Source organism: Augochlora pura, chromosome 4 (assembly GCF_028453695.1).
Source record: "Augochlora pura isolate Apur16 chromosome 4, APUR_v2.2.1, whole genome shotgun sequence".
NCBI classification, from domain to species: domain Eukaryota; kingdom Metazoa; phylum Arthropoda; class Insecta; order Hymenoptera; family Halictidae; genus Augochlora; species Augochlora pura.
Window position 1 is genome coordinate 28,025,405 of NC_135775.1, and position 21,769 is coordinate 28,047,173.

Consider the following 21,769-nt stretch of genomic DNA (forward strand, 5'->3'; position numbering starts at 1 on the left):
GCGGCTTTTGAAATGCAACGGTGCTGGAAGCGCATCTCGCGGTGCAGCCGGACTTGCGCGGCTCGCCGGTGCCGTGCGCGGGCCATGCCGCAATGTTTTTTTTCTTTTCTCTATGACTTTCGGACGTTCGATCGCGATCTCGATGTTGCATCTCGTATTCGTCGCGCGCATTCGTTGGATTAAAATGCGCTTGCGAGAGGGTCGGAGCGGATCGGGCATGCAACGGTAGAAACTCTGTTCCGCCAGTTCTCCCGTTCCGGGCCAATTCGTTTTGGAGGATTTCAGCCGGCGGTGTAATCCTGCGGTGGATACGCGGAACAAGTAAAAACATTCACGGCGATGGTGTTGTCCTTTATTTTTTATGTTTCAGAAGGGTGGAGGAATCGGTGGCCTTTGTGCGGTCCGGCTCATATTTTTCTCGTAGACTAGGCTTTTTTATTATTTTCAGAACATTCTACTGTTCAGAAATCTCATTGAAGTTCTCTACTGGGAGCAATGCACCTAAATAGTACAACGATTAAATCATCTAACGTTTGAATACTGAAATATTCTTAGATTAGATAGAAAATAAAATATTATACCGAGATAAGAGGTTGCGATTGCAAATTTTCGTATAGGAGGCGAACGATTAAACTTGCGGTACAATTTGATGAAAATGTCGTGGATAAAAGGAGGGGGGAGGGTGGGGAGGAGGAGGAACGAAGGGGAGTCGATTGTGCAACGCGAAAATTTTTCGGCTGCAAAAGGAGCGTCCTCGCGGCACTACAAAGCGGGTTCACGCGTCCCGGCGCGGCTCTCGGCTCTCGGCTCTCGGCTCTCGGCTCGGCGCTGGGCCACGATGCAGACGAACAGCTGCTATTTCACCTGTTCGATATATTATTTAAATGCTTCACCTGCCGCGATGTCAAGATACCGCGAGATAACCGGGTCCCGGCGTTTCCTGCTTTCACGACGATATCACGCGAGATTTTTCGGCCATCCTCGCGGTCTCGCGACGGTTTTTTTTCCATTTTTACGACGTTAAGGCCGCTTCACGGACTCCCGAGATTGTTTGTCGATTGCTGGGCAAGTTGACTCGTTAATTAAAAAAGCGTACGATTGAATGAAAGGGGTCGTGGGAATGTTTGGGACACGAACTGGGATGTTCTTTAGATTATTCATTCACTGGAATGCTATGAAAGAGTTTACAGAGATCGATTTGTCTTATCGTTAGAATAAGTGCAACTTACTGATGTGTACAACTTATTAACCCCTTGTATTACAATTCATTTTGCGTTGATCAGCACTTACTTATCCTTAATATTTTTAATAAAAGGACCAGACAACTTTTGTTCCTTTTATTATGTGCTTTTCTTTCCAGGCTTTGATAACAGAAGAATTTATTCTTATTTCCATATAGCGGAAATTAATAATATTTATATTTATTAGATCCTGCATGAAATCTGTATCACGAGAGTCTGACTCGTTATAATAGTGCAAGGGGTCAAACCAGTACAACTTATCAACGAGTACAGCTTATTAACGTGTACAACTTACAAATGGCTATAACTTACGTACGAGTACAACTTACGAACGAGTAGATAAAAGACGAGAAAGTAGTATAAGTAGAGCTTGTACAGGAGCTTAATAATGGATCTTATAATAATTAACAGGTGCAAAAGTATTCGATCGTCGAGCGTACGATGCGCTTTATGGAATAATAATAATTATGGAATAATAATATTAAGATTCGCTTGATGCAACAATAAATGCGAAAGGATCGATCGTTCACACCGAATTGTCGTCTATGAAAACGACTCTACGGTCCAGCCCGACAATAATCGGACTGATCTTCTGCATGTACCTAATCAACACGTCGGTGTCGACTTCCCCGACTTGGTGATTCCGGCCGCAAGTTTTGAACGGTGTGTAACCATCGCCCGCGCCGACCAAGAACGTGGGAACCACTAGCCTGTACCATTGATCCCGCACCAGTTGCTCGAACACGGGCATTTCGCAAGCTTGACACCTGAAATATAAAACGAGTCAAACGCCTGCGATCCTTGTAATCGTAAGCAACGCGCGTCAATTAAACGAAACGTTTACCTTATTAAGACCTCCGACACTTTCCTGGTGCCTCCGGTCATCTTGTACGTGAGCTTCAGACCGGACCACACGAGCACTCCGTTCGAGTTCAGTATCTGAAAGAACCAGGTGTCAATCTTCGACCGTGTAGATTCTCGTAGTCAAAATTCGCGCGACTCATCTTTCGTCAATGGATGCAAGAAAACGATAAATAGACTGCGATCTTTATGCATTCAGAATAAAAATGAATAAATTAAATATGAAATTGTTGCATTATTTTCTTACTTGTTGCGATCGTTAAAAGAGGAGAAACGTTCTCGTCTAGTTTATATTTCTAGGAGTTGGTATAAGCAAGTTTTATTTCGCAATAAAGATCCGCAATCTAAGAATAATTAATCAACGGATGCTGGAACGGTATAATTAATATACAAGAATAATAATCGAAGAAAGTTAGACGCCTTAAAGGCTGCGACACTCTGTACATGACTGCAGTCGAGATAGTCTCCAACAGGTGGCCAAACGGCCGAGACTATCGCAAGCTGGTCTCGCCTGCGTCAACAGAGGATAAAGACCCTAAATCTCGGGATTAAAAATTCTACTCACATCCAGGATACAACTTCCTTTCAGCTCGATGGTGTCCCACGTGTTCTCGAAAGGCTGTGCCATTATTAAATCGCTGAAAGTGATGTCCGTCGATTCGATAGGGGCGCGTATCCCACCCGGATTCATGCACGCCACGGCCGCGTGCGTCCAATCGGTCTCGTTCTCCGCTTTCCCCGCATACTGAAACCCAAAAGCCGTGCGAATTAACAGGTCCGTTGTTTAATCTATCGATCATCTTGTCTCCAGGTATCGGGCACGCACCCCGTCCACCATCGCGTCGGTGATTAAATTGCCAAGGTTGCACTCCTGCTGGCGGCAACGGCTATCAAGATAAACCTTCGATTGAGCGATCTTCCTCTTCGCTGCCTCGTCCACCGTCGCTTTCCACGGCTCCAAGGCCTCCACCATAACAGGATCTATCGAATAGGACTGCTTCGTTACCGCCATATTACAGTATCCGATAGAGAAATTTATTTAGCGAACTTTTTATAGAATAAAACGCTATAAACTGTGATTGTAAAGATCACTGTCGATCTCGACTGTGCTCGAGAGCTCCCCAGAAATTTTTTCACCAGCCTTTGCTTGGATGGCTAACCAACTTTTTATGTTCTATCATCCAGTTGAACTAACAAAAATACATACACCTAGCAAGTGCTAATCTTAATAGCGACAATTTTGAAATAATCGGAGCGAAAGAAAAGAGCTTTTGTATTCGATTTTGAAGCTCCGCCATTGTGCAAAGGCTGCTCAAAGAGTTACCAACCGGGTGTCCCTTCCTTCCTGATTTCGGTAAACGAAACGCTATGTTTGAGTTAGAAACGAGACCGCAATTAAGTCTAACGCTTTACTTTCCCGACTTCCGCAGGTCTCTCTCACCTTGCTCGACGGAACTGTCAAGAAAAATCGGATTACCGTCCCAATCAGCCACCTCGCCGTGCTCGTCGAACCACACCGTCAAGTTCCCCAGATACCTGGGGGGGAAGCAGACAATGAACAACTTGGTCAAACCTCCGCAAGAAAAACACGGGACCACTTGCACGCGGTAAAGGAATCGCGCGTACCTGGTGAACGCGGCCGCCTGCACAATCAGCACCGTCCTGTTCGTCTCCGCTTGGCTGACCACCACCGGATAATCGTCCGCTGGTTGGTCGTTGTTTGGAAGTTGTCCTGCAAACCCGGCGCGATCTTTAACTGGCTCGAATTAACGCTGTTTCGTGAATTAACCCTTTTTCACCGAGCGAGGTAGCAGGACCAGGCGATTTTCTCAGATGTGTCGAGTGTTTTGTACACAGATTATTTTAATTTGTATATTATACAAATATAGTTTATATGTAATACTAATATAATTTTGTATATTATAGAAATATAATTTATATACAATTATATAATTTATATATAAATTATCTTAACATAAAAACGGACTGTCACTCGTTTTGCCAAACGAAACGAGAGTCGCCCCTGGTCTGCAAAGGGTTAAGTTTCGGTGGTCGAAACGAGGGACCGATAGAAGACTCGGCTCGACGAGCGCCGCGAATCCGCCGCGAGGCCATTAAAAAGTCAACGCGACCCTCGAAGGACCCTCGTTAAACATTCCACCGCGGTTAACTTGTAACTTGTTTAAGCAAAAACGGATCCCTGAATCGGCGAGAGCCGGACTCGATATCGGATGAATATTATCGAAAGCTCCATCGCAAAGGAGATCCTCGATCAAAGAATCGCAAAGCGCACGGTGGAAAATGTATCGACGTTCTCGAATTAATTCCTGCATGATCCGACACGGCCAATCCTTGCGTCAGATTATGCAAAATTGTAAGAACGCTTAACGGGCGCTGATCAGATAAGTCATCTCTACGTAAAATAAAAATTGTATTAATCGCAGGGTAGAGGAGCATTCCATTAGTTCGACGTATTTCTCGATGGGTATTTTAACACTAAATTTACAACTGTGGTCAAGATGCTTTTACATTCTTTCCTCTTAAAATTGTTCGTATCAAAAAGCAAATACTTCAACTGCTTTAGCCGCACTGTAAATTTGGTGTTAACGAGTTATAAATAACGTGTTTCATTTATTTAGTCGATCGCGAGCGCGTAAAGCGACGAATACGACGAACCCGACGAACGAACACGTTGAAACGTGTCAGGACGTCAGCCGATTTATGCGAAAAGCGAGCGATCTTCATCGAGCGGTCTATACATGTATTTAGCGAATCGCGAGAGGAGGTTCCGCGGCGGTCCGGTTTAATGATCGCGCCACTATACTCATTTTTAATCTGCGCGACGGCCGATCGGCGCGGAGGCAAAGATTACAGGTGATCGGGGCCGGCAGCAAAATTGTTTGCGATACCACCTCTCGGCGTTACGTCGTTTCACGGACAACTTGCCTGTGTAGAGTAGCGTGTGCGAGTGCCCGCCGACGATCAGGTCGATTAATGGACAATCGCGGGCCATTATCCTGTCCACGTCCAGGCCGCAGTGACTTAAAACGACGATAATATCCACCCCCTGGGACTTCAATCGGCTCGCCTCGGCGTTCACCGTTTCCACCTCGTCGAGGAACTTCAATCTCCCGGTAACGGCGATTGTCTGGCAATTTGTAAGTTCGAAATTAGGGTCCGCGGCCGAAACGGCCGAGTTATACTTCCGGTTTGAGGTTTAAGCGATCGCGGGCTAACTCTGTAATCGGCGGAGTAGTCGCGCGATTATTCACGGCGACGCTGCCACGGCTTCTTAGAACCGTCGCGAGCCTTGCCGTCGACGAGCGCTTTGGCAAAACGAGCAACGATCTCTTTCGTTCGCCTTATTTTTCGTCTTCGACGCGCGGGTAATCGTGGCCTTGGCGTCGCTATTTTCGAGCCCGGTGGACGACGACGCGCCGATTGAAAGACCGATTGCCGGAGTGTGACAATCGGACGCGAGACAAATGTTACGAATCAATCAAAAGTTTAACCGAGCCGTCTGGACCGCTTCCAGTATCGATTAGAACGATTTGACGAGGGTTTCGGGACCGTTGTAACGCCGGGACGTAAATGGGCCATGATTATGGCAGCCGGTATCGTCGGTCTTGATCGGTCTTGACGAACATCGTACCGGACGGCGCGGTCTTCGCGCATACCGTCGTTTTTATAAATTCGAATAACCACCCAATTAATTTCTTAGCGATCGCCGATTTAACCGTAAAACGCAAATTGAAAGAGATCGGCGAGCGTGCTCGAATTCCCCCTGCTCGGACGGCGATTATCAATTTTTCTTTCGGAAGCCGTGTGCTCGCGTTTCACCGGGCAAACATAAAATATTCAGCGTGAACGAGAGAAGCGTAAAAAAAGATCTCTGATTAAGATGCGCGGCGGGTTTTAAGTACGTACGCTCGTGGTCGATAAAATGACGCCGATGACCCCGATCTTGGTACCATTCTTCTCGATCACGGTGCTGTTCTTGTACAGACCCTGCAGCGTGAAATCGTTTCAAGTAAGAATCCCGCGTTAACCGAGATCTCGATCGATCCACACGAACCTGCATCGATGGTTCCAGGCTGGCGTCGATGTTAGCCACGACCACGGGCGCCTGGAGATTTTTCAAAAACGGCACCACACCGGCGACGCCGTCGTCGAACTCGTGGTTTCCCAGCGTCTGGGAAAAGAAACGCGCAGAAATTATGCGCCCGATTACATTGGTAGAAAATAGAGCAGCAGTCCTAGCAGAGATAAGTAAATGAACAAGTAGATGTAACAATATAATTGATCGAAAGACACGCGCATCGGGAGCCTCGATCGAGAGCGATAAGAGTTGCGAACGAAGTGGAGAACGGCGGGCTTCCGTGCGAGACGCGCGCGCGCGGCTCGAAGCGTGTGTAAAAATTCACAGCGACATAGATAAAGGCCGACATAACTCAAGGCGGACAAGCGATAAATTAATATAATTGACAAACGTGCGTTTTCTTAAGGACGCAGACGTAACCGGCTGAGTCGCGAGGCTCCCGGCTTCCGGTAGCAAACACAGTGACCCCCCACCACCAACGATCGGCTGCTTCTTCCATGCGACGACCTCTCTTTCCGCGAAAAGGCCCGCCGTGCATCGGCGAATATGCCGCCGCGGTAGTGCTCCGCGTGGCCCGTGCCCCGTGCCCCGTTTTATCGTTCGTCGAAAATTCATGGAACGATCCGTTCGATTTTATTGCCCCGACACGGGCATATCTTGTTGAGTAACGGAACGAAACCGCGTTCGGATAATCGATCGTTAAACCCGTTTGACCCAATTAAGAGAGCCGGGAGGGACCTGCGTGCCGCGCCGCGCCGCGTCTCGCGCGATCCTCGTTTCCCTCGCGATCATACTTCCTCCTCTGCCCGCTGCTTACCAGAACGTCGTGCGGCAGCATGTTCATGAACCTCGCCGTCACGTTCCACCGATGCACGTTGTACCATATCGTCCCCTGGAAATTGTCGCCGGCGTTCAGGAAAATCGGATTCTCGCTTTCCTCGATCAACTGTTTCACGACAGTCGAGACACGGGCGATACCGCCGACGGCCACCGTTCCCGCTTCCGTGTAGAACTCGCTGGATCGATGGATCGTCTCCTCGAACCTGGAACCGCGAGAGATCCGGGAAAATTTTTGTTCGGTGACCAAACGACGGGGAAACTCGCGCGCGCATCAGGAAAAGTAAGCGCTTTATCTACTGGGAAGTGTTCCCTTTATCGGAAACGCGAGGGAAAACTGCTGACCAAATTCCATCCATCTATCTATCGTTATCGTCCGAGTAGAACGATAAGCACGTTTTTCAACGGGCTGACCAAGTCATAAATGTTTCATGGATCGTAGGCCAAAAATAATGCGAAACAACTGTCGTCAATTGTCGGCCAGGTGTAATGTATTTGCCATGTTCTGGTGAAGCCTCGCCTACTTCTCCTTGGTAGATAAAGCGGAAATAAGTGCATTATATGATTTACTTCAGCGAATTTTCGAGTTTTAAGAGAATGTTCACCAGGTTTGTCAAAAACATGTTCTCAAGTTTAATATTTAAGGTCGTTTGTTGTGATTTTAAAATTTAAGGTTTGAACTCGAATCGTTTGCTCGTTGAAGCCCGAGGTCTCGCCCAACGCGCGTTTCGCTTTCGAACTTTCCGATCGTTCCGGCCTCCGTCCCGTGACCGCCGTTCACGCGGGCCCGCAATCCGGCGAACTTATCAATTCCCCGCGCGATCCGTTTCATCGAATCGCCTCGCATCGTTATTGATCACTGGCGATCCGCGCATTCGTCTTGTCGCGAACGTTCGATGGGCGCGGGGCTCGTCAAACCACCATTACCGAGAACCGACCGGCGAAGATTAATGCAATCAACGAGGGAGCGATTTATTATGGTCCGCACGGAAAATCGGAGATGATGAACGGGCCGGACGTTGCCATGCGGACTGTTTAAATTTGCCAACGAATCGGATCGGTCTTAACGAACGGTTCGATCTTGTTGCCTTGGCGAACCTGACAGAACTCGTAAGAGTCCGAATAAATTGCCGTTCGATCGGTGGTTCCTCCGGGCCTCGGTTCATAAATCGTGGACCGGCATGGAGCGCGAGCTGATCGCCGTAACCGTAATCGGGCCGGATCGGTCGAATTACCGATACAATTTAATAACGGCAGCGCGCGCAGATGGGAGAGAGAGATCGGTTCCAATAATTATCCGCGGGGCAAACAGTGGCCGCCATTACGCCGATAATTAGGGAACGTATTCAATGACCCGGTTTCGCTGCCGCGCCGACGTCGTTCATATTTCCATTCGGAAACGGTTGAATGAGCCGCGCGCGCGCGCGCGTGCCACCTATTATATGTACGTACCTGGCGTGGAAATCGTTTAAGTGTATCACCGACAGCTCGAACAAATCCGATCGGCCCGGATAATGCAGTCCCCTGCCGGTGAAGCCCGTCGACACCCGGGCCAGGATCAGCAGCAGCCAAATCGGATGCATCGTCGATTCGATTTTCGCGGGTTCCGATGCAACCGCGAATCACCAGCAGATCGCACTGGCTCCTTCGAGTTCCACCTACAGCGTTCGGGACGGCGATCAACGCCGATCCATCGTGATCGATAGAGGCTCCCTGCCTGCGAGATCCCTGCTAAAAGATAAACGATCCTACTGTTTAGCCGTCGATCGACCGTCGCTGATTCGTATCTGAATAATCGGGCTATCGATACGGCGGAGGTGCGAGGGATCGCTTCCGATTTCTTCAGAATTCGCCGACACGTTATTTCTTTTTTAGCGACGATTTTGATATGGTTGGCGCATTATTGTATGCTCGAAATAACTTTTATATTGTTACACAAGCAAGGTGCTTTGTTTAGTCTTGAATTGAATGTCGGTAGAAACGTAGATTGCAGGATTGTCTTTGATTTCTACTAAGTATTAGTCAATAGGATACACGTGCACCAATAATACAATTAAAAGAGACTACATTGTGTAATAAAACGATTCTATGGCAGATAATACGATGATCTTCGTTGATAAGTTTCTCGGAACGAAGAATAGACGCAGGTACAAAGAGCTTTTATCTCCGATGAAAATTGCGCGATGAAGGAAAATAAATAATATCGCCTTGAACGACGTTCTCGCGAATGTTATCTTGTTCAGAATTGCTGGACGGTTATAGGAAAAAGCAACTTTGTTTAAACGCGAGTGTCTCTTTATCTAAAACGAATGGGAATTGCAACGACGATCCAATGGACATTCAATGACTGTCTTTATGCTTATTTTCGGATAATTACGGCATCGTTATCTGGTAATTCGATTCCGACGGCGGCATGTGCTTGTCGATGCGCGTGCAACGACGCTGCCACGGCCAACTCGACCTCGGTCGACGCAACCGGGCTCGCTATTGCGTTAGAAGCTCCTCTATTCGACCGATCGGCAAAATATAACCTCGCACAACGATCGGTTCCATCGAATTCACGTCGACGAATCGTCGAGCATCGTCGGCCACGAATTTACCGACTGTACACGAATCGTAATAGTTCTCCCTCCTCGAGTGAAAGGATCGAGAATTTAGCCTGAAACTGGCAAAAAGTCCAAGGCTGGCCACGTCGTCGCGTGACTTTCGCTGACTCCGTATTCGATGATCGGTGACCCACGCTTGAAACGACACTGTATCCCGCGTAAAAATATTCGGAATTCGCGGTGACACCGTAAAACTTATACAAAATTATTGGAAATAGCAAAATTATTTAAACGATAAGGAGACACTATCGCGCAGCTGTCTAGCAATTAATGGAAACTATTTTCATTTTGCATAAAAAGTATGGTAATGATAACGATTTAAGCAGATGGTATCATTGCTGGTATGTCAAGGGAATTCGAGGAAGATCTTCCCTGAACTCATCGTTCCACCCCTAAGCCACTGCATCCTTACTCGAAGCTAAATTCCAACAGCGATCGTTAGACCGCGCGGACCATCGAAACAAGAACGATCTCCATCGATCGTAACTGAGACACGTCGAAATAAGATACAACTGCTCGTCGTAACAACGTCACAAGTTGGCCGCGTAACACCGAAACCGCCGTTTCCCGCGATTGCCGGTCGCGAGAAGATTCGAAAAAAAACGCGAGGGGACAAAAGAACGGGGAAGAGGGTTTCAGCGAGATGACACGTTGTAACGAGCGGGCGTCCGCGTGCCGTGGGGACCGGGGAGACGATCCAAAATTACGCGTGTAATCGAGCGAATTCGACGACACGCCGCGCCGTCCATAATTAATCACCGAAAGCCGCAATTAATCAGGCATCGAGCGTGAAACGCACCTGCCGGCCGCGAACGCTCGACGAGAACTGGTCGCTCGAGAGAAGATCTATCTTCGCGCACCTTCCACGGCCGTTGCGGCTCCATTATCGGGCCTCAAAATGACGCTCGTTATGCAACGGTCAACGATAAAGATCGTTAAACCGTGAACGAAAATCGTGCGGTGTCGGTCCCGTTCTCGGCGAACACCGTGTGCTCGATCAGTGGCTATCCATCGATATCTGTCTCGCGTTTAAGCGATCGATCGGCTAATCGCGCCGTCTTCGCCGGCCGCCATTTTCAATCTTACGCGGACGTGGCCTCTGAGACTTTTCGCGCAAGCTTATTAATCTAATTAATCCATTATTATGTGTAATAATAATGATAATTAAATATAATTATATTTTATATTTATATCATAGTTATATATAATAATAGATTAATTATTAGATATATAAATATTTGTCTAGGAAAAGATCTCTCTTTTCGACCTAGAAGTAGCTTCGAATGCCCCACTCTTCGATGGTTCCTTATCGATCGGCGATCGTCTCTCTAATCTCCAGACGATCGCAAAAATCGAAGAAACAATTGCCGCATGATAAATAAATATACAGATATATCGCGAAGACCTCCGTTTGACGATCGCTGGCACGGTTCCTTATCTATCGCTGAACATTTCAACATATTGTGTGCCCGTTATCGCTGCACCCGGATTGTAGAAATAATTTCGGATTATCTGATAACGAGAGATGCCTGGATTTCGTAAGGCAGAACACGGATCTCCGCGTCGCTGGAAAGCGGGCGCGCTACCACATTGGAATCGCGTCTACCGTTGCTCGAAGTCGAAGGCGCATCTTCGGACGATCCTCGTGGCCCCCCCACAATTAAGACCCACCAGGCCGGGGATGCTCCTGGCATTCTCTCCGACCAAGATAGACCGAGAAGCGGACCCAGCTAGTCGAAGGTAAAAAGGGCGTCGGGGTGGGGGTGGGGGGGAGGAGTGGGAAGAATTTCGGAACAAAAGGAACCTGTTACAATCGGCCGGGCATCCTTCCGCAGGACTCGGCCCTTACCGCCCTCCTCAGTCCTCGGGGATCCTTTGCTGTGCCAGTTGCTACGAAGGATTGTGTCCTGTGAAACTTCCTGACCGAACAACGCTGCCATCCGATGGGTACGATCAATTTCATTTTCTGAACAAGCGCATCGCTTCTAAGGACCCTTTCATTGACAAATTCGGCCGCGTTCGCTTTTGGTTGAACTATAGATTTATTTTTGTCCGCGATGCAATGTCGGCTGCGCGCGAAGAAACGGATCAATTAACAAATAAACGGAGACGAAGACGATAGAATCCGTCAGGGAATGCGGAGAAGGTTTTACGTAACTGTGTTGCAGCGTCCGAGAAATCGATGGCATTTCGTCGCGACTATCAAGACCGTGTTTACGTGTTTATCCTTGCATCATCCGCAAGGTGGCTGGCGTTTCCCTGTTGTAGATCATCCCGGCGACGGCCGCGGGCCAAGTCCACGAATTATAGAACGCTGGCAGGTTGACAGCGCGCGCGCGCAGCTGTTAGTGTCGTCTCGCTGTCTTTCCCAATTTTCTCGTGTCAAGGGAATGTCTTCGTGTCATCGATTTCACATCCGGGAAAACTCGCGCGCTCGGCCTCGACGATCGCTCTCCACCTCCGATTGATCTTGATTTCAATTGTTCCGCCGCGCCGCCCGGAGACCAGACGCGAGACTTTCAAGTCGGAACAAACGTTTCCGTAACGTTTCCGTCGACGGACAAGTCGGTCGTCGCTTCCGTCGCGAGGACTTCGTTCGCGGAGATTTATGTCTGTGTTCGCAGTACCATCGTGACGCCGAATCTTCCTGGAAGATCTTTCGGGGCATCTTTCACGACTCCGAGTACACCGAGCAACGTCTTTCGCGCTTTGCCAAGTTAGCAAAAAGCGACTTTCGTCCATCCGTCCGAAGGAATAATATAATAGCTCCTCGTAATAATAGAAACGAATCTCTGCGATGTTTCGATCCGCATTTCAGTGGACGCGGTTTTTCTGAGACGCGTTAAACAATCGAGATTCATTGATACGAAAACGCGGCGGCCTAACGAGAGCGGAATTGTTTTCCTCGTTGCCGCGATTATCGCGGCGGAGTCGAAGCTGGCTCGTCACGCAAATCGCCGCTGTTTCATCAGCGCGGATCGCGATTTTTATGTGGAACGAGGAAAAGAAACCGACAGCACGGCGTGCGCGTGGATATGTTATGCTGATTCCATCACCTACGTTGCCAGCTGACAACCAGTTTACGGCCGGCGGACAAAAAAGAACGATATTGCGAAACTAGTTTCCAGATCGTGTCCGAGTTAATGATCGAAAATCGTTAATATTGAATTTCTCGTTGACCGACGTAAATCAGAATCGACGTAAACCAATTGGAAATCGTATAGTTACATGAGAAAAAGACTCGCAACCTACCCAAGAAGATGGGAGAGAGTAGAGAGTAGAGAGTAGAGTCCGCCTCCACGTGGCTAGGGATGGGCGAGTTGTTAAACTTGGCGGCTAAGAGACCCTGAAAAAGAAGAAAATAAATTTTAAAAAGATTAGAAAGTAATATAATGAGAATTAAAATAATGAATGAATAGAGAATGAAGAATATGAGGTCGCAATGAGCGAGAGCTCGAAAAGTAGTGAGGCTGAAGAAAAAAGACAAAATCGACGTAAATGAATCGCCGCGATTACCGAGTGCAACTCAAAGAAGAATCTAAATCGGTATCTAATCGGTGTTAATAAATAATTGTTAACCGTCGGACGGATAGTTGTCCGACGAACGAGACACTAGTTCTACCGTTTGCTCTTGTTCTACCGCGGGGACGCGAGGCATTGAAATCACTCGACAGATAAGGTTGTCGCAACAGAAACGTGTTCCTCGGGATTCTCATCCGCTGCTCGACTGCAACCGATCGAGGCCTCGGCATCGGAATGGAAAGCTTCCCTCGTTCATCGTTAATCGTTTATTAGACAAACCTTCTTCAACTTCGTTAACAACTCCGTGGGAAATTGATTTGTTTCGTTTTTTCGAAAACATTACGTCACGGATAATCATCGTCGAAATTAACAGCGACTGAAACGCAGTCTCCGGCGCGACGTTCTGTTCTCCATAGAGATTAATTAATAATTGGATTGTACTACAAGCTTCAATATTATTACATAAATTTCTAATTATTAAATATCTTCCGCGATTAAGAAGATAAATGATGAAATCGAAATAGAAACGAAAATGTTTACGACCGGGTGACCGGTCGATAAAGTGTTAAGAGAAAATGGTAATTTAGTTCTGAAAAACTTTATTCGCGCAAAGTCCAGCCGTGCCTGAGAGGTTAAAGTAGAATGAATCGAGAACGGTTCGAACGCGCCGATCTCTCGCGGAGCACGATTTTTGGTGGTCGTCTCCCTACGCGGCGCGAGACCGAAACAGCCGAATCGTCGACACGTTGAAACGATTCCCGAAGGTCGGGGCCGAGCAGTCTGTCGGAGGCGCGCGTCAGACGGCATCGTTCCTCATCGGGCGACCAGAGAAAGTATGGTACACGAAAATACGATTCCCGGCACGATAAGACAACTCCCGTGTGTATGTGCGCGCGGCGTCGCGTCGCCGCCGGCTCGGTTCGGTTCGGTTCGATCGGGAACGCGCGCGATCCATGGCACCCGGTGTCGGATTCGCGCGCGAACACCGGCCTCTGCTCCTCGAGGTCCCGAGCGTGCCGATCTGTGTTCAGTCGAGGCTGGTCGCTCGTGAAAATCGGTTCGCCGGGGCTGGTTCCCCGCTTCGTCGTCGGCACGTTGTGCAATCTGTCCCGCGGTCGATTATCGTCTGGTAAAAAGGACCGCGAGTCGGTCGCGATTGGCAATCGCGAAACCATCGGCCGTGTCCTCCTCTTTTCACGCGCGCCTGTCCCGCCGGCTAACACAGTATTTATAGAGCGGACCGCGCGGCGACTATTCGATTCGTACGTCCCGCGAGCAGATTGGAGCGCTTCCGACCGCGCGTACTGTGATGTTTGGCGACGATCCGCGCACCGTACGTACATTATTGCGATAATTAAGCTGCGCGGGTGTTCGCGGTGATGCAGCGTTTTCGACATCGTCGTCGTCGTCGTCGTCGTCGCGTCATCGAAACGCGAAACGCGAACCGCGAAACTTTGCGCGCGACGCCCGCCGAAATTCTGCGATTTCTCAAAGTTCTCACCTCCGTACCGAATGCGTCGCAATTTTCCATTCACCGTTTCATTATGTTCGCAGAGGTCTCGTAACGCTCGATCCTTCGCGGATCAGTCGGCGATTCGTCTTACAGCATTAGTGTCACGTGTCCGTTATTGTTACAACATTTACACGAGGAGAGCCTTGGAGGTTGATATGTCCTTCCAACAGAGCCTGGCGACGAAACATGCGATCGTCTTAAGCGTATTATTTTCGCACCGTTATCTCCACGTCGTTTTACCTGTCCACGGTTCACTGATATCTTCGGCTGCGCGCTCGACTTCGCAAATACGTACTAATTACAACTATTGCCTCGCGGTATCTTAACGCTGTTCAGTATCTCGCCGTTATTGCCGCTCGGATATCGCGACTGGTAGCCGCTTTCAACCGATCCCAAATCCAACTGACCCACCGATCGGTGTATCTGGCAAGCGATCGATAAAGTTGTCCGCGATTAACGAAGACGCGGATAAAAGACGGATCAAAGTTCCTCGCGTGTGAAATATTTGTATTTCTCCGTTGCCAGTGTTGTTCGAAGTACTTGTACGTTTCCCGTTTCTTGACACGCGGTCCAACCCCTTGCGGTCCGCTTAGCGGACTCGAATAAACACTCGAATTCGTATCTGTGTCGAATGACACTCGACATCGGACCGCTAAGGGTTAATCGTTCCGCCAATCGTCCAACGCCAATAATTGTTCCCGGGCTGATCCCCCCGTCACACACGCGGAATCGCGCGCTCGAGTTACGTTGCTCGAACGCGTTCCAACAATTTCAACGAAACCGCTGAAAAAAAGGGGGATTCGATGCTCGCGACGAGGAAAACATTCCGAAGAATTTCTCGGTGTCGAGCAACGACGGCAACGAAAGCCAAGGAGAGCTCGCGTTGTTTCCGAAAAGAATACGAATCCCCCCGCTGATCGAGCCGAAAAATCGCTGGCCAGGCGAAAGGTGGAATGCGTGAACACCTTTGTCGACTGATTCCGCGGGATTCCGACAGACTGACGACGCGCTCGCGCGTACGACCCGAGAGAGGTTCATTCATTAGGATCGAGGCGATCGGAAAAGCGCGCGCGGTCGGGTTGTTGGCACGGGACCTCGTTAATGTCAGCGACTTCTGGGCACAGCTGCAGCTGGCAGCGGCCTTCGTGTGTCGCAACAGATTCCTCCGCTTCCGGTTCCAACCAGAGATCGACCGTCGATCCTTGCGTTTCTCGTCCGAAACGAAAGTGCGACCTGAGAAGCGGATGATTTGACGTCCCTTTGTTTCGGGGTCGGTGTCGGTGTCGGTGTCGGTGTCGGTGGCGGTGGCGGACAGCTTCTTGGAAACGCGCGTCGCCTACGGGAACAACGCCGGTCGCATAGTTTTCTTTTTTCTAATCGGATACTCTAAACGGCTTTTAATCGCGCTGTAACACGAAACGAGGAAATTTGACCAACTTGGTCGCGCGATACGATACGGATAGTGGCAGTTCTTAATGTTCCCTCGTTACTGTCGCCAGCTGAGTATTAACACCACGCCGTGTCAGTCGACCTTTGGCAACGCCAGATAACGAAAGCGTCAACGGATAATCGGATAATCGGATAATCGGATAATCGGATAATCGGATAATCGTACGGGGAACCGATCGAAAATGCTGAGGATCTTGATCTCGATCGGATGCGTCCTGGCCGCCTTCTCTTCCGGGGTCCTCGGTAACCCTGTTGCCGTCCACGACGACGGAGGACTCACCCTCAGGATCGTTCACACGAACGACATGCACGCAAGGTAATTTTTATTCTACGACGAGCAGCGACCGAACAACCGAAGTTTAGATGTCTCTTCTAACTCTCGAAAGGCGGACACCGTTTTCGCAATTCCGCTATCCGCGATGTTTATGACAATTCCGAGCTTTATTCTGCGATTTTTTGGGGAATTATCTTTTAATTTTCCAATTTTCTTTCTGTTGAAAATTCAGTGATTAATTGAACGATTTAAATACTCTGGGTCAACGTCGACTCGGCCACCGTCTCGCAAGGGTCGATAAAGAAGTTGTCGCGTTAAAGAAAAATTTCACTTTTATTTCCTCGATACGTTGAGGCGATCAACATCGCGTTGCCCTGGCCGGAGTCGATGAAAAAAAGAAAGTGTCCGTAAAACAAGCGAGAATTGCCACACATCCTTGTCAATATTGAGTCAGTTGAACCGCTTCTTCCACGCGTCGATCGCTAATTGTGGGCAGCCCGATGCTAATCCGATAGCCAACGGTTGCTGTTCAATGTTAATTTTTTAACCACGCCTGAATAAATGAAGAAAAGGAAAAAAAAACTCGCTCGGAGTACTTGTTCGACGGCAACGAGTTAATTCCTCCTGTTCATTCTTATTCGTCGTTAACCAATGATCGACGAGATACTACTGGCTTATTAACCATCGACGTTGGATTCACTGTCAAAATTACGTTTTCAAGGAACCGAAGTCAAAGAAAACTGTATACGGTAGAATGCCGTACGAGCGAACTAGATTTTCGTCGACTTTTATTATTTTATACAGAATTATATTTCTACAGAAAGATCTCGATTTAACCTAAATCCATCGTCCCATATTATTGTATCAACAATTTCTCGATAATGGAAAGATGTTAACCCTTCGCACTCGAGTGGCAACACTCTGTGGCGCCATTAAAATTTGTTGCAACAAGTTCCAAAATTATCTTTATAGATATTGCAAAAGCTTCAGATTGAAGAAATTGTTGAAAATGTAACTGTTGTACGAGTCACGAGATTCAATTTCATATGCTTAGAATAAATTCTTATTTATATAAAATGGAGATACTAGAAGCCAGAGAAATTGTTTGAGATTCGCGGTTGAAACGGCTTCGAGTGCAAAGGGTTGGAATAGCGACTTTCAATTCGGAATCGATTTTTGTAAATCAATTTCAACGTATCGCGTTGGCAACGCGACACGCGCCGTTCAATTTTACGAGATTCCGCGTTTCAAACTTTTTCCCCGACGCCATCTTTATTCGGCTTTAATCGGCATAACGGCATAAAGGGATACTTTCGGCCGCAGATTCGAGCAGACGTCGAGACTATCCAGCATCTGTTCGGAGAAGGACGCGAAGAACGGAAAATGTTACGGTGGATTCGCGAGGCTGGCAACCCTGATTCGACAAGCGAGGCGATCCTCCGTTCCTTGCCTCTTCCTGAACGCGGGGGACACATATCAAGGATCCATATGGTACAACGTGTACAAATGGAAAGTGGTCGCCAAGTTCCTCAACCTGCTGGCACCGAACGCCACGGTAAGTCTCGCGAACTTTTCATTTTTATCCACCGCGGTCTCGTCGCGCCTTGACCGATTTTACACGCCGATAGGTCTTCCGAACCCACGGCGAATTTAATTAACGTAGTTAAATCACTCGCGCGTCGTTGCTTCGTTTCGCTATCGTACGATATCGTACGATAATCGTACGATAATCGTCCGCCGGCATTCTTCCCCAATCGCGTTATTATTTTTGTCACACATTTATTTTCTTTTTATCGCATTCGTTTTCTTCGTTTGCTTTGATTTATCTCAAACCCTTATCTATTTAACGACAGCAAAAACTCACATTAGTCCCGCTGACTCACTGTAACGGACAATGGATTATACCTAATAAATTCGAGATTTAGGATCGTTAACTTTCAACGCGAGGCGTCGCCTAATCGAATATATTTCGATCGCGCCGACCGACAGCAAGCCGTCAGCAATTTACGTCGCGATTCTACAAATTACCGATGATGACCAGCGATATTCGAACTTGTACGGCTCCTACAAATCAACGCGTCGGAAATATCGTGTCGTAACATTTCGAGGAGTTGGCCGCCACCCGTCTCGCAAATTGGCGTTCGCTTCTCTCCAATCAATTGCGAATTTTTCAAGTGTCTCGCGCGATCGCTCGATCTCCGTCTAATAATTACATACGTCGTTTCTGCTAAATCGAGCCGAGCCCCTCTGTTGGAAGAAATAAAAACCGTCGTTTGTTTGGTTGCCGAAACAGAGTTTAGGTAACCACGAGTTCGACGACGGCGTCGCGGGTCTCGTCCCCTTCATCCAGAACGCGTCGTTCCCCATAGTCACCGCGAACCTGGACCTGAGCAAACAACCGGACCTAGCGGCCACGAATTTGCTGAACAGCACCGTTCTGACTGTGAATGGAACGAAGATCGGTATCATCGGATACTTGACGCCCGAGACGAAGACAATCTCTCAGACGGACAACGTGATCTTCCTGGATGAAGTGGCAAGCATCCGCAAGGAAGTGAAACGGCTAAAGACGCAGGGCGTGAACATCCTGATAGCCGTCGGACATTCCGGTTTCGAAGTCGACAAGAAGATCGCTAGAGAAGTGGAGGACATCGACATCGTGATCGGCGGACACACCAATACCTTCCTTTACAATGGCAAACAACCGGACCTCGAGACGCCCGAAGGTCTTTATCCGACGACGGTTGTCCAGGAAAGCGGTAGAAAAGTGTACGTGGTCCAGGCGTACGCGTACACCAAGTATCTGGGCAATTTCACGGTGAAATTTAACCCGAAAGGCGAGGTGACTGAAATCAAAGGTAATCCTGTGTTGGTGGACAGCAGTATCGAACAGGTAATAACCGCGAATCAATCACAGAAACTATAGAATGATTTACATATTGCCGCGACAGCGTCGTGGCCGAAGAATTGTTAATAACTAAGTCATTTCAATTGACATTTGTTTTAATATGGTCCTGTAATACTGCCACTGGTCCGTTCTAACATCCTCGACCATGAGGCATTGTTAATTCAATACGTGAAGTTGGGAAATTAATTATTTATACAATACGCTGTCGAGTTATTCTGGCTTGTCCTAAGACGAAGTCCCCGGTAATAGTTAATAACAGATTAATATGCACAAAGATCAGATTAATAATATAATGGGAATATAGTTGAAAGTCTGTTTTATCGTCCGCGATTATAAATGTTTACAATTTCCCAGCGAAGAGTGATTTATTTGTTAATATTCCATTGATATCGTAGATTTTTCCATGATAATTTTCCAATTCGACTGATGACGCCATCCGTGGGAAAATGTTGAAACTGGTAGACAAATTGCGCTTGCCCTAACTTGTTCGTGGCTCCATCGATGGCAAAATGATGCGACGCCATCTATAGAGTCCTTATAACCTTTTACATATAACCCGCCACTGTAGATGGCGCCACCGGTCTCTACTTCTATCCTTACACAATCAACTTTTCTTGTCTATCACATTATGGAAATACGAAAAATTATTTTACATTCTTACTGTAATAAATATTACGTCCACAGGCTTAAATGTGATATTCAAGAGCTTTTTGCAATATCAAAAATTTCATTCACTGCCTCTTATTACTACATTTATCTGTTGGTTAATTAAAACATACTTCTTAAGAATGTTTGAAAATTTTGCGAACTTATAAGTAGTACGAGTCAATGAAACGTTAAACGTCGAAACAATTTTTGATATTCTTTATTATATCCTGTTGTTGTTTGTATTTCCAGGCGCAAGACATTTTAGACGAGTTAGAAGGAATGAGAGAAGCTATTAACAATGTGAGCTACAATGTAGTTGGAAAAACCCATGTTCTCCTCCAAGGAGACAGTAAAGTTTGCAGACGCGTGGAGTGCAATCTTGGCAACTTAATTACCGATTCCATGATAGATTTTAATGCTCGGGAGTATGGTAGTAAAGATGGCTGGACAGATGCAGCGATAGCTTTCCAAAACGGTGGAAGTATTCGAACTTCTATTAGCAGGGGCAACGATGATAAAGTTACCATGGGCGATATTCTCAGTGTTTTACCTTTTCATAATTCTATACTAAAAGTAAAAATTACTGGAGAGATGATACTATCAGTTCTAGAATGGAGTGTTTATCACTTAAACGTAAACACTACTGTGAGCTTACCCGGTGCATTTATACAAGTCTCAGGTCTCCAGGTATGAATGGGCATCATGGGCATTATTTCGCTGAAAATATAATCCTTTTTTTAACGTGACTTTATCAATTTTACAGGTAGTTTATGACTTAACTAAACCAAGCAATTCTAAGGTGGTTTCAGTATATGTGCAATGTGCAAATTGCAGTATTCCGTCATATAGCGAATTAAAAAAGAATGAAACCTACACAGTGCTTATGCCTGATTTTATGCAATCTGGTGGTGATGGATACACTATGTTGAAGGATCTCAAGACGTATCCTTTAGGTATGCTATTCAATTCTTAACCATATCACCTCCAATGAAGTACACTTTTTAGTAAATAATTCATATTTTATATCAGGTTCTACTACGGCAGAAACGCTTTCACAATACTTTATGCAACACAGCCCTGTGCATGCAGGTGTTGAGTGGAGAATCAGTTACGTAACAGAAAACCATGAAACAAATAATAGTACTGGTAACAGCGGTTCCGGTAGCGTAACAGAAAACCATGAAACAAATAATAGTACTGGTAACAGCGGTTCCGGTAGCAATGGTTCCAGTAACCTGCATCAGTCTGTTACAGTAACTATTTTATTATCATTATTAGTTAACTGGCTAATCGTAACACAAACCTGAAGAGTAAAAGCATACGTTGAATATAGTCAGGATTGAGCAGTATTTAAAACTCAATATGTTATATAAATACTTACCGTTGTTTATGTGCGTCTTATCTAAGTACATCTCTACCTCAAATTGTACATTTTTACTATAAGCTTTAAATCCTCCTTATCGAGCGATAAAAATAATTTACAGATACGGTTTATTCAAATTTTCAATTGTTAATAATTGTTATGAGAAAAGGAAATATCAAATTTATATTCTTTAATTTAGCAATCCGTGGATACAAATATAATAAAATATACATATATAAATATTGTTGCGTGAGCGCACTCTTGGCATACTAAAAAATAATGTTAAAACTATAATACGAACAAAGATCTTTATTCTGGGAAAGGGGGAAACTTATCTTTCCGACCGTTCACCACGGCGTCTCTCCTAACTCTGACTTGTTACATCGTTGCTCAGGAGATGTTTACCAAGCAACGATGCCACAAGGAACTCTCGATATCTCGATATCAG

At 46.9% G+C, this 21,769-nt stretch overlaps 2 protein-coding genes across 13 annotated transcripts; one reads left to right on the forward strand and one right to left on the reverse strand.

Moving 5' to 3' along the window:
* Positions 1-1,396: 1,396 nt before the first annotated feature.
* Positions 1,397-14,785, reverse strand: LOC144469514 (apyrase). 9 transcript variants are annotated; one of them, XM_078179906.1, is made up of 13 exons: positions 14,668-14,785; positions 12,897-12,990; positions 8,491-8,766; positions 7,019-7,244; positions 6,178-6,294; positions 6,030-6,110; positions 5,049-5,250; positions 3,729-3,834; positions 3,544-3,638; positions 2,929-3,083; positions 2,668-2,847; positions 2,086-2,180; positions 1,397-2,008 (listed from the first exon to the last, which is right to left on the reverse strand). In XM_078179906.1, the coding sequence occupies exons 3-13, from the start codon at positions 8,619-8,621 to the stop codon at positions 1,768-1,770; spliced, it is 1,629 nt and encodes a 542-aa protein (XP_078036032.1). In that variant the 5' UTR covers positions 8,622-8,766; positions 12,897-12,990; positions 14,668-14,785; the 3' UTR covers positions 1,397-1,767. The 9 variants fall into 9 exon arrangements, with proteins under 9 accessions (XP_078036032.1, XP_078036031.1, XP_078036033.1 ...); XM_078179905.1 differs by having other exon boundaries at positions 8,491-8,769; XM_078179907.1 differs by lacking the exon at positions 14,668-14,785 and having other exon boundaries at positions 8,491-8,769; positions 12,897-13,003.
* On the forward strand, positions 11,240-21,763 carry LOC144469511 (protein 5NUC). Of its 4 annotated transcripts, XM_078179899.1 has the most exons (8): positions 11,240-11,384; positions 11,480-11,591; positions 16,179-16,444; positions 17,726-17,957; positions 18,696-19,295; positions 20,208-20,645; positions 20,722-20,911; positions 20,988-21,763. In XM_078179899.1, the coding sequence occupies exons 3-8, from the start codon at positions 16,311-16,313 to the stop codon at positions 21,263-21,265; spliced, it is 1,872 nt and encodes a 623-aa protein (XP_078036025.1). In that variant the 5' UTR covers positions 11,240-11,384; positions 11,480-11,591; positions 16,179-16,310; the 3' UTR covers positions 21,266-21,763. The 4 variants fall into 4 exon arrangements, with proteins under 4 accessions (XP_078036025.1, XP_078036024.1, XP_078036026.1 ...); XM_078179898.1 differs by lacking the exons at positions 11,240-11,384; positions 11,480-11,591 and adding an exon at positions 14,184-14,499; XM_078179900.1 differs by lacking the exons at positions 11,240-11,384; positions 11,480-11,591 and adding an exon at positions 14,201-14,295.
* Positions 21,764-21,769: the final 6 nt, after the last annotated feature.